Below are 16,002 nucleotides of genomic sequence, written 5' to 3'. Positions count from 1 at the left end.
CCCATTTGCTTACATACTGACTTTGGGGGCTTACAACAGCAGAGGTGAGTAGTTGTGACAAAGACTATATGTCTCACAAAGCCTAAAATATTTACTTTAAATATTTCTTACTTTTTACAGGAAAAGTTTTGTAACACCTATAATAGACAAAAACCTCTACCCTCTTGGAACTTACATTCTATTATGGAGACAGATGGTCACAAAATAAATAAGTTTTAGTGTGGTTAATGGTGAGACATGCAACCAAGATTAAGAAAGCAGAGGAAGGGGATGTGCAGTGTTGTGTGGAAGTCAGAGAAAGCCTTGCTGCCAAACTGAACATGGAACAAAGATCTAAAATAGATGAGGGCCATGTGGAAAGCTGAGGGAAGCTCTTTCTAGGTAGGGGAAGCAACAGGTGCAAAGGTCTGAGGCAGAAATTTCAAGGAACTTTAAGAGGTTGGTATGGCTAGAATGGTGAAGGAAGGTAAGAGGAGGTAAGAGAGTCCACATAGAAAGGCAGAGCACAACCATTCATTCATTGTAAGGAGTTCAGCTTTTACTCTGAGTAAGGGCCCTCATTTGTCTGTTGTAAAATCTAGAATATTCATTTCATTTAGAAACAGAAGCCAAAGCTATAGATACTGCCTCCTTAGGTCAAATGTTATTCAAGTCTGAAAACTTCAGTTCTAACCTTGCCAGCAATGGTAAGGATCACCATACTGCCAGTTCTTACCAGTGCTACCAGGGAAAGAGAGCAAGATAACTGGTGACTATATGTTGCCACCATTTGAAAAACATTTCTGTGACACGTCTGTCCCATAAGTTATCCATGATGACACACTAGTGTCAGCACTAGAGAGTGCCTGCTATGTAAGGTTTTATTTCAGGCCAGTAGGATGGCCTCAATAACATTAAATTTCAGACTGAGGATTTGGGGTATATTTTTCTTAGATATTGCCAAGAATGTAATTGATCACTGGCTCTACATCTCAGTGTGTTCGGCCACCTTCTCCATGGCTCTAGGCAGTTTAATTCCTCTGGGAATGCTTGGGACCTTCTGCACAGAAGCCTGGGTAGACCTTTACAGAGAATTCATTCTAGCCCACTATCTTTAGGCAGGTATATTTTTATTCCTTTTTTTTCCTAAGGTAGAAGCTGCTCAGGCTGAGAGATTATGTGAGTTGTTCAGATTCACTTAATTAATAAATAAAAGGGGATGTACTAGTGGTCAGGTCTCTGGCTTCTCATACAATGCACATTTTTTTTCTATCCTGCTTTTAATTTTTAAGTCAATGATCAATTTTTTTCATAAATATATGAGTTAGAATCTGTATCACCTCAATATAATCTGCACCCTTCTAAAATATAAAACATGACTATGGGCAACAAATATTCAAAGTATGCCAAAATAGAAATATTGCTACTCCAATTGTCCAAAGCCACTCTGTCCACGTTTAATGCAGACTTATAATTCTTGGAAATACTGGTGAACTACTATTCTCTTTTGTGGATCTCTTTAAATAGCCTTTTTTTGTGTGTGCAGAACAAAACTTATATTGAGGAAAGAAGAGAAATATTCCAGTACCAGACTATGAGCTCCTCAACGGCAAGATCTGTATATAATTTTCTCTTTACTCTCCAATATCCAGGATATAGTAAACACTTAATAAATGTACAAATGCTTATCATTGATACAAGACCAGCTTTATTTTTCCCACTCTTTTGTGTTCCTAAGTGGCAGTTGATTTCTCATTAAAGTAGTAAACAAATCTGTAACTTTGATTGTTTCCAACATTAGCTCCTGTAGTTTTAGTTATTGTTGATTTTGAAAGATTTAAATTAAGAGTTTGTCTTTAGGAGCTCAAACATCTAAATGATCGTGTGAATATTGCCATGTAATTTTATGTTTAGAATCCCATAGACAAGTGACTGGCTTTTTCTCTTTGCCTCTGGAGATCTTGACATCAAATAGATTTTGCCTACATGTGTTTTCTCTTTTGAATGGATTTAAATCATGTTTCTTCAATTTGACTTTTTCCAAATAATCATCTGGTAAAAATACTTTATTATGTGTAAGAAAAAGATAGATATAACCTTACTTAAATGTATACTTTTTTCCTCAGTTGTTGGTTTGTCAGCCATGATCCAAGATAAGGGCTTTTCTTCTTTCATTAACCCCTCAAGGCTCTCATTTGCAAAGTCAGTGGGACTGTTAGGCATGTATTTTTTAGGGCATCTTCGTAGCTTTGATTCTATATTTTAAAAGAGCCCAAACTATAGCATTATTTCCCACAAGATCTCTAAGTTATTGGTTGATCATAATATAAATGAGACAATAAACTAAATTTGCATATTTCTGTGGATGAGTTTAAACATCCTTGTTTCTCCTACAAGGTCTTTCACTTGAGTTAGGCCAGCCAACTGACATATTGCTCGTTAATCATACATATTAACTAGAGTAGTTAATTCTTCAAAATCCAACTTGCCATTCTGTCCACAGGGACCAGTTCGTGTTTTCTAAATGTGATGACATATGCTTCAGACACTGCTAATTAGGCCTTTCCCTTGAAAATTCATCCTGACATGTTTCAAGAACACTTTTCTCCCTTGAGTACAAGTTCATTAAATTATTAATATCCTTTTGTAAGTCTTGTAGGATTACTTACACAATGCAGCCTTCTCTGTTTTAAAAACTATAGTTTATAATGAAGGATGAAATAGATCTCACTTCCTTATACTGTATGTCTTTTTTTCCCAGTCAAAAACAATGGGCTGGGTAAATATCAGAGAATAATAGATATTATATTCAGTAACATAAAATGTTAATGTAAGGTTAAAAATATTTTGTAGCCTGGGCAACCTAGAGACACCCATCTCTACCAAAAAATTAAAAATTTGCTAGGTATGGTGACACATACCTGTAGTCCCAGCTACTTGGGAGACTGAGGCAGGAGAATACTTAAGCCCAGGAGGTTGAGGCTGCAGTGATCGCACCACTGCACTTCAGCCTGGGTGACAGAGCAAGACTCTATCTCAAAAAAAAAAAACAAAAAAAAAACGATTTGCACTTGGAAATGGAAATGTTTTATGGTCAGCTGTTTGTATCTGTGGGTTTCACATCTGCAGATTCAACCAAGTATTCAACCAAGTATGGATTGAAAATATTTGAAAAGAAAATGTGGTTACATCTTACTGAACATGTACAGACTGTTTTTGGTCATCATTCCCCAAACATTACAATAGAACAACTATTTACATGGCATTTTCATTATAGATGTTGTAAGTAACCAAATGGTGATTTAATGTATATGAGAGGGTGTATGCAGATTCTATACCATTTTATATAAGAGACTTGAATGGCTATGGATTTTGGTATTGGACAGTGGGGATCTGGAACAAATCTCTCACAGATACCAAGAGATGACTGTACATATAATCAACTCTACACACATGTAAGAAAGTGTTATAAGCAATCTAAAACAGATAACCTAAAATTAGTTCTATTGAGCTTCTGTATTAAATGATGAATTTGGTGCCAATTTTACCTTCTGGGCTATTCTCTACCTAAGCAGGTGCTTATACCAACCTATATAATATGACCTTTTTAAGACAAAACTCCTAATGGCTTCCCATCACAATCACAGTAATGAAACTCAGAGCGCTCACCATAATCTACAAGGCCCAGCCTAATGTGGCCTGCCTGCCACCCAACCACATGCTTGCTCTTCTCTAGCAACCTGTGTTTCTTGCTTTTCCTTGAAGAATTTGTTCTTGCTGTTCCCTCTACTGGATGCTCTTTCTCAGACCTTGCATGATCCGTGGACTCACTTGGTTCAGGTTTCTGCTGAGGCCTTCTCTGATTTTTCTATCTAAAAGAGCACACCTTCCTGTATAACTCTGCGTTCCCTTAACCTGCTTTATTTTTCTATATTTCCTATGACTATCCAAAATTCATATCTTTATTTGTTTAGTTCTTAGAGATGCAATAAGTATAGCATAGTGGTAATGGTCACAGATGATACAGCCAAGTTGCCTGGATTCAAGTTTTAACTCTGCTATTTCCTAGTCCCATAATGTTGGGCAAGTTATGTTGTCACTAATTTGCCTCTTCCTTAAAATGGGAATACCTCAAATATATTTTGAGGATTAAATGAACAATATGTGTAAGTTTCTTTGAATGATATTTGGCATCTGTTACTATTATTGTCCCCACTGGTATACAAGCTCTATGGAGACAGAATTCAAGGTATTTCCAGAGCATAGTAAAGCATCTAACCCACAATAGGGACTTCATAAATGCTTCTTGAATTAATTTATGAACAATTCTGGGCACATGCCCACTGAAAGCGGGGAAAATATCCTATACAAACACAGTGAAAAGCCAGCAGGTGAGCAAATAAAGAGTTTAAAAGTCATAATGGAAAATTTATTAGTTGAGAAAGCTGAACTGGTTATGTGAGTTTTGTAAATGTAAATGCATATGTACTAGATGTAGCAAGAATCGGGGGAACAAGATGTATTTAGGGTTTCTGCCTATAGGATACTTCCCTAGAGGTGAACAGAGAAAAAGTCAAAGAACATAAAGAGAATCTGGCAACTGACCAAAAATTGCTGTTGGCAGGACCAACTGGGTCACCAGCTTTCCCAGGAAACCTTAACCTTGTTTTGGGAAATGTTGAATCTGATGGGAGCTGAGAGAAGGTAGAATGTAATGGACGGACTTTGAATTACTTTTACCCAGTTACAGCTTCAAATGACATTGGATGTTAAGTTTAAGGAAGCGAAAAGTAGTATTCAAATAAAGAAAAATACTCTCAGTTTTGTACAATAGTATGTCCTAAGTGTTCAGTTTTTAAAGGTCATCAATACATTTTCCCAATATTTAAATCTATCATGCACGAAAAAGAAGTGGTGAGCTGGAAAATGCCTTCTGAATACACTTGATCTAAAGGTTGAGGATAAGTATCAGAAGAGAAGAGAACCAAAGAGCACACACACGTCTAAGACAGGTTACTGCAGGTACATCCAGGGAAAGCTATCCCTGTTTGAGGACTTTTCAGGGGGTATAATGTCCCAGGTTGTTGCTGAAGTTGTGTAGATGACTTTTTCTACCCACATTTTCCTCCTATCCCCGTGATCCCTCCACTCCAAAGGGAAACTGGAAGTGCTGAGATCATCTATAACCAAATGAACAAGTCTGTCTAAATACCTGTTGTGAATAATTGTCCCTTCTCTTCTACCATGAAGGCAAATCTAGGTCTTAATCATCTTAATCTGTTTTCCTCAACACAGCAGGTAAAACAGACAGGAAATTTCTGCCAGATAAAATTTACTCACATCTTTTTGATAGGGTTTTTTCCTGAAATCAGCACTTAAGTATCCAAATGCAATTTAATCCATTAAATTCACTTCAATTAGTTGAGAATTGCATAAGGAAAATTTTTCCATTTCAAAATTGGGTGATCTTTATAGTTCCATCTCACTGATCCTCTAGAATTCTCTTCATTTGTCAGACAGTTATTGATGTAGTTCTGTGAACTTATTTTGTACTAGTCAATTCAATCCTGGACATTGAAAATATAGCTCTAAAATTCTACCCCTTGAGTATGTCTTTTAGATTATGTAACTAGAAATCCAAAACTATGTCCTGTCACTTTACCTTAATTGAAATCAAGATATAAAATATTACTAATGATTATTTGTTCCATTGGTCACTGGTAATGCTGAGCTTGTTCCTGTTTCACTGGCCTAGCCTCTGACCTGTCTGAAATTTGTAGATGAACTTCACTACATTGTTTTTATTTTAACATTTCTATTAAATAAGACTTATCATTTTATATGCATTATTTGTCCCTCTGCATGTCAATTTTGTCGACTCTAAACTTACAAATATAACAGTTCCCATAATAAAAGTGAAGGAGAAAAGTCTTAATTCGTGAGGTATTGTGAAAGTGGAATGTTTTAGAGATGTGGAAGCCTGGCAGCATAATTGTCAGACAGGAAGGCAGCGTATATAAAGGCCAAATTCCCCTTATCCAGTCTGGGAGTGAGCTGCTTGTGAACATCCAAATATGGAGGAAAGAAAGTTTTCACAATGAACTTCCAACTTCCACCAGCTTCATGTGGCACAAAGATGTTAAAATACATCGCAGTATATTCAGGAAATTGTTTAGTCATACCCTACCACTGCCCCACCCATGATACTGAGATGCATCAAGTGGCTAGGCAAATATTGGCAATGATAGACCTAGAAAACAGAGTCAGAATTCGGGCCTTAGAGAGTCAGTGGTTTGGCAAGGCAGTTAGGCATTCCAACAAATCTAAATGGAAGGGTTGGATTGGCCTCAGAATCAGGGTAGAGAGACGTGAGGGCAAGCAGAAATCAGGCAAGCAGAAAAGAACTAGGAAGATTCACATTCCAAAGGGAAAAGCAACAAGTAAATGGGACATTTACAGAATCTGACTTGGTAGTGAGAAGAAGAGAAGCTCAAAAATTATAACAGCAAAATAACCTAAATTGTGAATGACCAGGATACCCACATCAAGGAAATGTTAATCCTGTTTTAATGTTTTAACAAATCATTTATTCAGATTATCATTTACTGAACTGTAGCTCAAGAGGTTTAGATAATGATGTCACAACCTCTAACTTGTTTTGAAAAGCCACATTAGTTACAGATAGAGTCCATCCAAGGGGGAATAAAAAGGAAAGGGGCAGAGAGATGAGCAAATAGTGGAATTAAATAATTTTAAAATGTTAAGATCCCAACCTCAATGATGTGCATCTTTCCTTAGCTCTGAACCTATTTCAAGTCATTTGTTCATGCTGAATTGCATTTTCTTCTCATGTCCTTACGAGAGTCACTTGTCCGATCCCTGAAGTAATGAGACCTTTATGACTAGTGTTGTTACTGTCATAGATACATTTTTAAAATCTAGTAAGAAATAAAATGTACTTAAAATATTATGCACTCCTCTTGTAAGTATTCCATTCTCATTTTTACACATATCCTTGAGTTCAAAATGTAATTCTTTACATCAGACATAAATCTTATTTCCGCTCACAAAGTAAAAAAAGAAAACTAACTTCCCAGATAGTCTGTAATGTTTTCCTGTGTAATTAACACCTCATTCACAGTTGTGTGTGCCAGTCAAGGCCCTGTCTCCTCTTTCTTGACATTTCCTTGATACCTTGTTCAGGCCGAGCTGATGCCTAAGAGTGTGCAAGATACACTTATGGAAACGGGAATGTTTGAGAGGAGTCAGCTGAATTACCGTGACCTGACAGTTTAGAGAGAGTACTTAGACATATGTTTCATTTTGTGGGTTTGGGGCCTGTGTGCCATCCTTTAAGTCCAATTAATACTGTAACCTCATCTTCATCATCATCCTCATCAACAACAAAAACCATCTGTCAAATGAATACCAATAGTCCATTATTTGCATTCTTCCCTTCTTAATGCTCCTAAGAGGGTCAAATGTTTATAAATCAAGTGTCTAATTTAAGATACATGTTTTCTCGCAATGCAAGTCATCCTGGAAGCATTAGGTTATTTTTACTGTTGAAAATTTGTAGATGTCATTTATTTAAATAGCCTTGTCTCTTTTTTTCTTGCTATTAATAGTGACCCTCTGTGTCCTTGTGCACAGAAAATGCAGTGGAATCAAGGTTTAGATCATGCAAATAAAATCATTCCATTGTGGGAATCTCCTGGTTTCATTTTTTAAAGTTACATTGAAATTTAATGTACATTCAGAAAAATGTGTATGTCATAAGGGTACAGCTTGATGCTTTTTCGTAAAATGAACATACTTATGCAACCACCACGTAGTTCAAGCAGCAGAACATCATAACCGTAAGAAACTCCTCTCATGCTTTCTTTCACTTTCCACTCCCAGGTGGGTAACCCATTATGACCTCTAATAGGATAGATTAGTTTCACCTAACGTTCTTTGTGTGATTTGATCAACATTATGTTTATAAGAAACATTTTTTTTTTGAGACGGAGTCTCGCTCTGTCACCCAGGCTGGAGTGCAGTGGCCAGATCTCAGCTCACTGCAAGCTCCGCCTCACGGGTTCTCCTGCCTCAGCCTCCCGAGTAGCTGGGACTACAGGCACCCGCCACCTCGCCTGGCTAGTTTTTTGTTTATTTAGTAGAGACGGGGTTTCACCGGGTTAGCCAGGATGGTCCGATCTCCTGACCTTGTGATCCGCCCGTCTCGGCCTCCCAAAGTGCTGGGATTACAGGCTTGAGCCACCGCGCCGGCCATATAAGAAACATTTATGTTGTTGCACGTAGTTCAATTTCATTCATTTTCTTTGCTGTCAAATATATACTTTTCCATTTTATGAATAAGCCACATTTTTTTAAATTTCTACCTCTAATGGGTATCTTGATTGTTATTTTAGATTTTTAAACAAACTCATATCCATGGTTAAAAGGTGATTACACTTTTCTAAAGGATGCACACGACATATTTTGGAGGTTTTCTTAGAGACATTATCCAACATTTTTATATAAAAAATGGAGAATTGGAGAGAGGGTAGTGGAAAGGCAGTGAGGAAAGGAACTAATACTTATTAGAACTACCATGTACTGGACATTTTGGTAAAAATAGTTGTTTTCTTTTAAGTTGTGGTAAAAAATATATAACATAAAATTTACCATCCTTACCACTTTTAAGTATACAGTTCACTAGTGTCAAGTATATTCACGTTGTTGTGAAACGGATTTCCAGAACATTTTCATTGTGCAAAACTGAAACTCTATAAACCTTAAACAACTCCTTTTTTTTTTTTCCTCTTCCTTTTCTTCAATCACTGGTAATCCCCATTCTATTTTCTGTCCTATGAATTTGGCTTCTTTAGATACTTCATATAATTGGAATCATAGAGTATTTGGTTTTCTGTGACTGGCTTATTTCACTTAGTATAATGTCCTCAAGTTTCCTCCATGTTGTTGCATGTGACAGGATTTTCTTCCCTTTTCAGGCTAAAAATATTCCATTATATGTTTGTACAACATTTTATTTATCCATTCATCTGTTGGTTGACATTTGGGTTAGTTCCACCTCTTGTCTATTGAGAATAATACTGCTATGAACATGGGTGTGTAAATATCTCTTCTTAAAACTGTTTCCAATTGGAGTATATAACCAGGAATGGGATTGCTAGATCATATTGTAACTCTATTTTTTTTTTTTTTTTTGAGACGGGGTCTCACTCTGTCACCCAGGCATGAGTGCAGTGGTGCCATCTCGGCTCACTGCACCCTCCGCCTCCTGGGTCGTAGTGATCCTCCCACCTCAGCCTCCTCAGTAGTTGGGACTACAGGCATATGCCATATGACGCCATGCCCAGCTAATTTTTGTATTTTTTTTTTTTTTTTTAGAAATGGGGTTTTGCCATGGTGCCCAGGCTGGTCTCAAACTTCTGGCCTCAAGCAATCCACCCTCTTCAGCCTCCCAAAGTGCTAGGATTACAATTTTACAATCCCATCAACCTTGCACAAGTGTTCCAGTTTCCCCATGTCCTCGCCAATGCTTGCTTTCAGATTTGTTGTTAGTAGCCATCCTACTGGGTGTATGCAGTAGGAATTTTACAAGTGATCTTTTTATTCCTTTAACAAAGTTGTTGCAAAGTGTAAGTACCATTTTACATCAATGAAATCTTAGCACAAAAAGATTCTATAAGAGAAAAAATGGGGCAAGAGATTTTCCAGTCCAGGTGCTCTTGAACTTGACAATGAGCATTTTATTCTCAAAGTTCCACATAATCACAAAACAAATTGAATTCTTTTATTCTGAGCTGCAAGATATAGACTTACAAGATATAAAGTGCTCTACAAGATTGCCTGACTTTAAATATGAAATAAGAGCTTTAGTTTTAGAGTAGTGGTTCTCATAACATGGTCCCCAGACCAGCAGCATCAGCATTACTGCAAACTTGGTAGAAATGCAGATTCTCAGCTCTCACCCCAAACCTACTGAATCCAGAACTCTGAATAGCCAAGCAGGTAGCACACTCCTGTAATCCCAGCTACTCAGGAGAGGGGCTAGCTGTGTTATCATGACCTGACAGTTTAGAGAGAGTACTTAAATACATGTTTCATTAGTGGGTTTGGGGTCTGCATACCATCCTTTAAGTCCAATTACTACTCTAACTTCATCTTCATGATCATCATCCTCATCAACAACAAAAACCATCTGTCAAATAAGTACCAATAGTCCATTATTTGCATTCTTCCCTTCTTAGTGCTCCTAAGAGGGCCAGGTGTTTATAAATCAAAAGTGTAATTTAAGGTAAAAGTTCTCTCACACTGCAAGTCATCCTGGAAGCATCAAGTTTAAAAAAGAACTTTTTTAAGCTCTTTTTTATTGAGACAGGATCCATGCTGGTCTTGAACTCCTGGGCTCAAATGATCCTCCTGAGGTTTCCTATGACTGATTTATTTCACTTGGTATAATGTCCTTGAGGTTGATGGGCCAGGATTATCTTCCTTTTTAAGGCTGAAAATATTCCATTATATGTATGTACCTCATTTTGTTTATCCATTCATCCACTGATGGACATTTGGGTTACTTCCACCTCTTGATCCTGAGGAGGATTGTTTGAGACCAGCATGGATCCTGTCTCAAAAAAAAAGAGCTTAAAAAAGTTCTTTTTTAAACTTGATGCTTCCAGGATGACTTGCAGTGTGAGAGAACTTTTACCTTAAAAAGCGAGACTCCGTCACAAAAAAAAAAAAAAAAAAAAAAAAAAAAAAAAAAATTCTGCGAGTGAGGCACAGCAATCTATTTTAAACAGCCCTCCAGGTGACATTCATGCATGGTCACGTTTGAGCAGTACTAGGTTTAGATCATTAGGCAGATATCTAAAGTGTTGTCTAATAATTTCCACACAGTTGCCAAACAGAAAACTGACATATTGAGCACTTTCAGGTTTCCAGGGCAACTTGATAGAGTAAATCTGTGTTTTGCACTTTATACCACAGTTTTCAGGAAAATGCTGGATTAGCCCAGTTATAATAAGCTAAAACACTAGATCTCTATCCATCTGAAAGTTCACCCAAACACTAATTTATCAGAGTTGCTTCTGAACAAATGGCCACCTGAGAATAGCCACCCTAACCAGGAAGACCTCTTCCAGCTCAGCAGATACCTGACTTATCTCCAGGATTTTCCCTCCACCCACACCCAAGTCCCCACCTTTTGTCTCACTTTTGGGTCTAGACAGAGCCCTTTAATGAATGGACCAAAACAGCCAGAGATAGAAGTGAAAGCAAACGTGCAAACATTCCTCCCATTGGCGTCGGGAGCCTTCTTCCTGGGCCTGCTATCAACCTCCGCAGGCCCTGGCCCCAGGTATCCTCATCCACACAAAGAATGCTTCGTGTGAGGTATTCTGTCCACTAATTAGGATACCTTGTATACATAATGGTTCATCATTGATTTCTTGCACCACAGGAAGAATTGGAGACACTTTATGTCTTTCTTTCCTATGAGCAAAGATTCACAGATTAGACTTTCCTCTGAAAAGTGGTGGAATCTGATTTTAGTTCTAGGAAGGGAGTTGTGGTTTATGCCTGTTTTCTTGGCATAATTATTCATAAAATATTCCCCCAAAATGTACTAGCTTAAGTAGTAAAATTCACCCTACCAAAAATCTACTGTTAGCTCCTTTTTTAAAAACCGGAACATTTATTGTGTGACTAATCATTGAAATTCTTAAGATAAACTGGATGCTACCACAGCTGCCCCCTTGGGTTTAGACATTTTTCCTCCTCAGAATCCATGCCTGAATCTGCGGTATACAACGTTCAGGTGCCTCGCTCGACCGGTCCTGGTAGTATTTCATCTTTAAGCCTTGGCGCTTCAGTTCTACTTCCTCTTGTGCTTAGCAGGGTGCCACATTTGCCACAGGGTGACTTCTGAAGGTGGTAGGCCTTAGAGCCACAGTGGTGGCACAATGTGTGCATCTTATTGCGACACTTTTCAGACAATGACGTTCCCTTCAGTACCTTGCTTCTGTGGCCAAGACCAAAGAGTGTTGTTAGCTCTTAGGTAGGCTTTGCCTTTCCCTAATGCTTTTAAGTGGAAGACAGATGATCCTTCAGAGGAACAGGAGACTGTGCGGCTGTATTTGGTGCAGCTTGGGGCCTTGAAGAAGGGAAACAAGACCAGGGAGTTAATTCCTAGGGCTCCTCGGAAAGAAGAACAGTGATGTCTGGGAGTAGGCATGGACTATTATGTTGATAGAAATTGTGGCCCCTAAGAAAGGTGCCATTTCTCACACCTGTAATCCTGACACTCTGGGAGGAGGCCAGAGCTGGAGAATCACTCCAGTCCAGGAGTTCAAGACAGCCTGGGCAACATAGTGAGACCCTGTCTCTAAAAAAAAAAATTGAGAAAAAAAGAAATTGTGCCCCGCCAGGACCCATAACTCTCTTATGCTATAAAGCTTGCACCCACATTTCTCATCCATCCACCCCTCTCTTCTGTCCTCCACAAGTCACTTATACTTGAGACTTTAGTGTCAAGAGTTTCTCCCAAGGTAAATCTTGTTTCTAGTACAGATTGAGCATCCCTAATCTGAAAATTCGAAATCTGAAATGCTCCAGAATCCAAAACTTTTTGAGCAACAACATGACACCACAAGTGGAAAATTCTACACCTGGCCTCACATGACAGGTTGCAGTCAAAACACAGTCACAATTTTGTTTTATGCAAAAAATTATTTAAAATAGTGCATAAAATTACCTTCAGACTATATAGATGAGGTATATATGAAACATAAACGAATTTTATGTTTAGACTTGGGGCCCATCCCCAAGATATCTCATTATGTATATGCAAATATTGCAAAATAAAAAAAATTCCAAAACACTTCTGGTTCCAGCCACTTTTGGACAGATGATAATCAACCTGTATGTATTTGGTGGTAAGCCTAACAAAAAGGTAACTGCATTGCTTTGTATAGCACATCTTTAAAAATTGTTCAAATCTGATTTCGGAAAGTTCAAGCCTAGAAACCAGGTTTAATGTGAAAATATGTGCTGGCTAAAGTTGTGTGCACACAATATGTTCCAATTACTTAACAACCCTCAAAAATATTTTACCTGCATGTCCACTCAGGAAAATCAGCCTTCTCTCTGCCCTCTTCCAGCATACACACTGACACTCTGACGCTCTGACAATGGTAAGACTGGCTGAAGTCAGCAGTGATACACAGGAATCTGGATGCTTGCCCTCACCATATCCTGAATCTTGGATGCTTTTTACTCCTCATCTTAACACGTGCCAATGTTATGTTACAATATCTGACATTTGGTTTGTTTCAACATTAACTCTGTGATAAAAGTTAATCAATAGCCTCATTTTCCCCGCTTCCTGCTCAAATCAATACACATGTCTCCTTTGAAGAATGGGGAATGTAAACTAAAGTTGATCCTATGGTTTTAACTTACCTCAACCGAATGTATGCTTAAAGAAAGAGCCAATCACTTTCTTAGATACCATTTATTTAGTTTCTTTGTATTCTTGTGAATTAATAAACTACAGTGCTTCCACCTTCTAAGTAAACTTTTTATCATTGATTAGTCCTCAGAGGCTAATTTACTTATATTTACTAAAATACCAAATATATTGATTTTCAGAAAATGTAAACTGCAAGACTAGAACATGGCATACATGTATATAACGTGTTTTAAGTATACAGAATATTAAATTATATGTTCATTTCAATCTTACAATCCTCCAAAAGAACTGTATGGTTTAGATCTGTAAAATGAAAGAGAAGAGAAAAACACTACTATTAATAATTATATTTATGTTTTTAATTTTTTTTTTTTTTTTTCTGAGACTGTCTCTGTCTCCCAGGCTGGAGTGCAGTGGCGTGATCTCAGCTCACTGCAAACTCCGCCTCCCAGGTTTAAGCAATTCTCTTACCTCAGCCTCCCAAGTAGCTGGGATTACAGGCACACACCACCATGCCTAGCTAATTTTAGTAGAACCAAGGTTTCTCCATGTTGGCCAGGCTGGTCTCAAACTCCTGACCTCAGGTGATCTGCCTGCCTCAGCCTCCCAAAGTGCTGGGATTACAGGCATGAGCCACCGTGCCCAGCCTATGTTTTTAATTTAAAAAAATTTTTAAATCTGTTCTGTAGATGTTAACTAGGGCTATTTATAGACAAGGATGCTGTTTTCATATGAAGTGTTTGATGTTATCACCTTAATTTCCCTTCACAAACAATGGACACGTTTCTCATCCAATCACAACATTGTGTTTGCTTGTTGATCTCTGAAAGCTTACTCTCCTGTTTCAACTGGCATTTAGACCTCCTATCCCACTCCAGGACTAGACGAAAATCAGAGGAATCAGGCAACTTTGCCTGACATTTTCAGAGCAAGAAAATTGGCGAATAAAATGGGCCTTTCTGTGCCTACATTTATAACTCTTCCCCAAAAAAGCATGGAAAAGATCAACCTAATATTTTTACTTTATAAGTATCAATAAGCCTTAATATGTACTGACAGTTTACCAATATGATAATCAAATAGAATTATTAGTAACAATGAAATAGAGTGACCATATTTAGAAAACATATGCTCATAAAATGCTTCTCATTCACAATGTATGCTTTCAATACCTAAGCTTACTTCCCTCTGTTAAAAATTTAAAAATTAAAAAAGTTTAAGAAAATAATTTTATAATATCTAATGAAATGCTTTTTAAATGTTATTAGATTCACAGGTACAAGAGATGTTAGCACAACATCTTGCGATTGGAATTTAGCTAGTTGTGAACTTGAGAGTTAATATTCGGTTGTAATAATGAAGATTAACATACAAGAATTATACATTTTAGTTCACTTATAAAAACAACTTGGCCGGGCGCGGTGGCTCAAGCCTGTAATCCCAGCACTTTGGGAGGCCAAGACGGGCGGATCACGAGGTCAGGAGATCGAGACCATCCTGGCTAACACGGTGAAACCCCGTCTCTACTAAAAAATACAAAAAAACTAGCCGGGCGAGGTGGCGGGCGCCTGTAGTCCCAGCTACTCGGGAGGCTGAGGCAGGAGAATGGCGGGAACCCGGGAGGCGGAGCTTGCAGTGAGCTGAGATCCGGCCACTGCGCTCCAGCCCGGGCGACAGAGTGAGACTCCGTCTCAGAAAAAAAATAAAAATAAAAATAAAAATAAAAAAAATCAAAACAACTTAACCACCTTCAGGGAAGAAAAGAGCTAATGTGCTTCATACAGTATATGTAATTACAATAGGGCTTAGGGCAGTGCTTTTCAAATTTTAGTGAGCATAAAAATGCAGATTCGTGGCTCCCACCCCAGAGATTCTAAACCATGAAGTCTAGGATGAAGTCCAGGAATATGCATGTTTAACACCCAATCTCACCCTCAAATAACTCATACAAAATTACCATTCAGGCCCCTCTTGGAGAACACCAACTTAAGATGACAGATGTACTTGTTACTGCATCCAAAACCACAGAATCATCAGATAAAATACCCATCTTAGACCATCTTTCATATACTTTATATTACTTTGCTAAAGAACCAAGGTAGATAGCATTTAAAGGACTGCTGATAACAGTTAAGATTTATTCATTTCAGGTACTATACTTCTCATTATGGTTCTTAAAAATTGGCCCACAACTTTTAAAATTAATTGATGTTTAAAAGTCATGAGGAATTGGAATTGTTTCTTAACTTTCTGTTCATTTTTAATGTCTTCAATATTCCCATTTAATTTTGTTTGATATTAAAATGTAATGGAGTCACAGTATTTATCATCTGTTCTTCTTTGGTTTCAAGGGAAGACGAGGGAAAACAGGACCTCCAGGAAAACCAGGACCCCCAGGACCACCTGTGAGTAAACAATACGATGACTGTCCCTTTAAAAAGTCACTCTTGAACAGGCAACCTACAGAATGGGAGAAAATTTTTGCAATCTACTCATCTGACAAAGGGCTAATATCCAGAATCTACAAAGAACTCAAACAAATA

At 37.8% G+C, this 16,002-nt stretch overlaps 1 protein-coding gene across 1 annotated transcript in view; it reads left to right on the top strand.

The window, feature by feature from the left end:
- Positions 1–16,002, top strand: part of COL19A1 (collagen, type XIX, alpha 1) — a 339,364-nt gene that overhangs the window by 206,742 nt on the left and 116,620 nt on the right. Inside the window, exon 16 of the mRNA XM_011957047.1 lies at positions 15,811–15,864. Coding sequence (XP_011812437.1) covers positions 15,811–15,864 — 54 coding nt within the window. The remainder of the gene's footprint in view (positions 1–15,810; positions 15,865–16,002) is intronic.

This window comes from Colobus angolensis, unplaced genomic scaffold (genome assembly GCF_000951035.1).
Source record: "Colobus angolensis palliatus isolate OR3802 unplaced genomic scaffold, Cang.pa_1.0 Scaffold431, whole genome shotgun sequence".
NCBI lineage: Eukaryota > Metazoa > Chordata > Mammalia > Primates > Cercopithecidae > Colobus > Colobus angolensis.
Note: the sequence above shows the minus strand (reverse complement) of the source record. Positions and strands in the feature narration are given on the sequence as shown.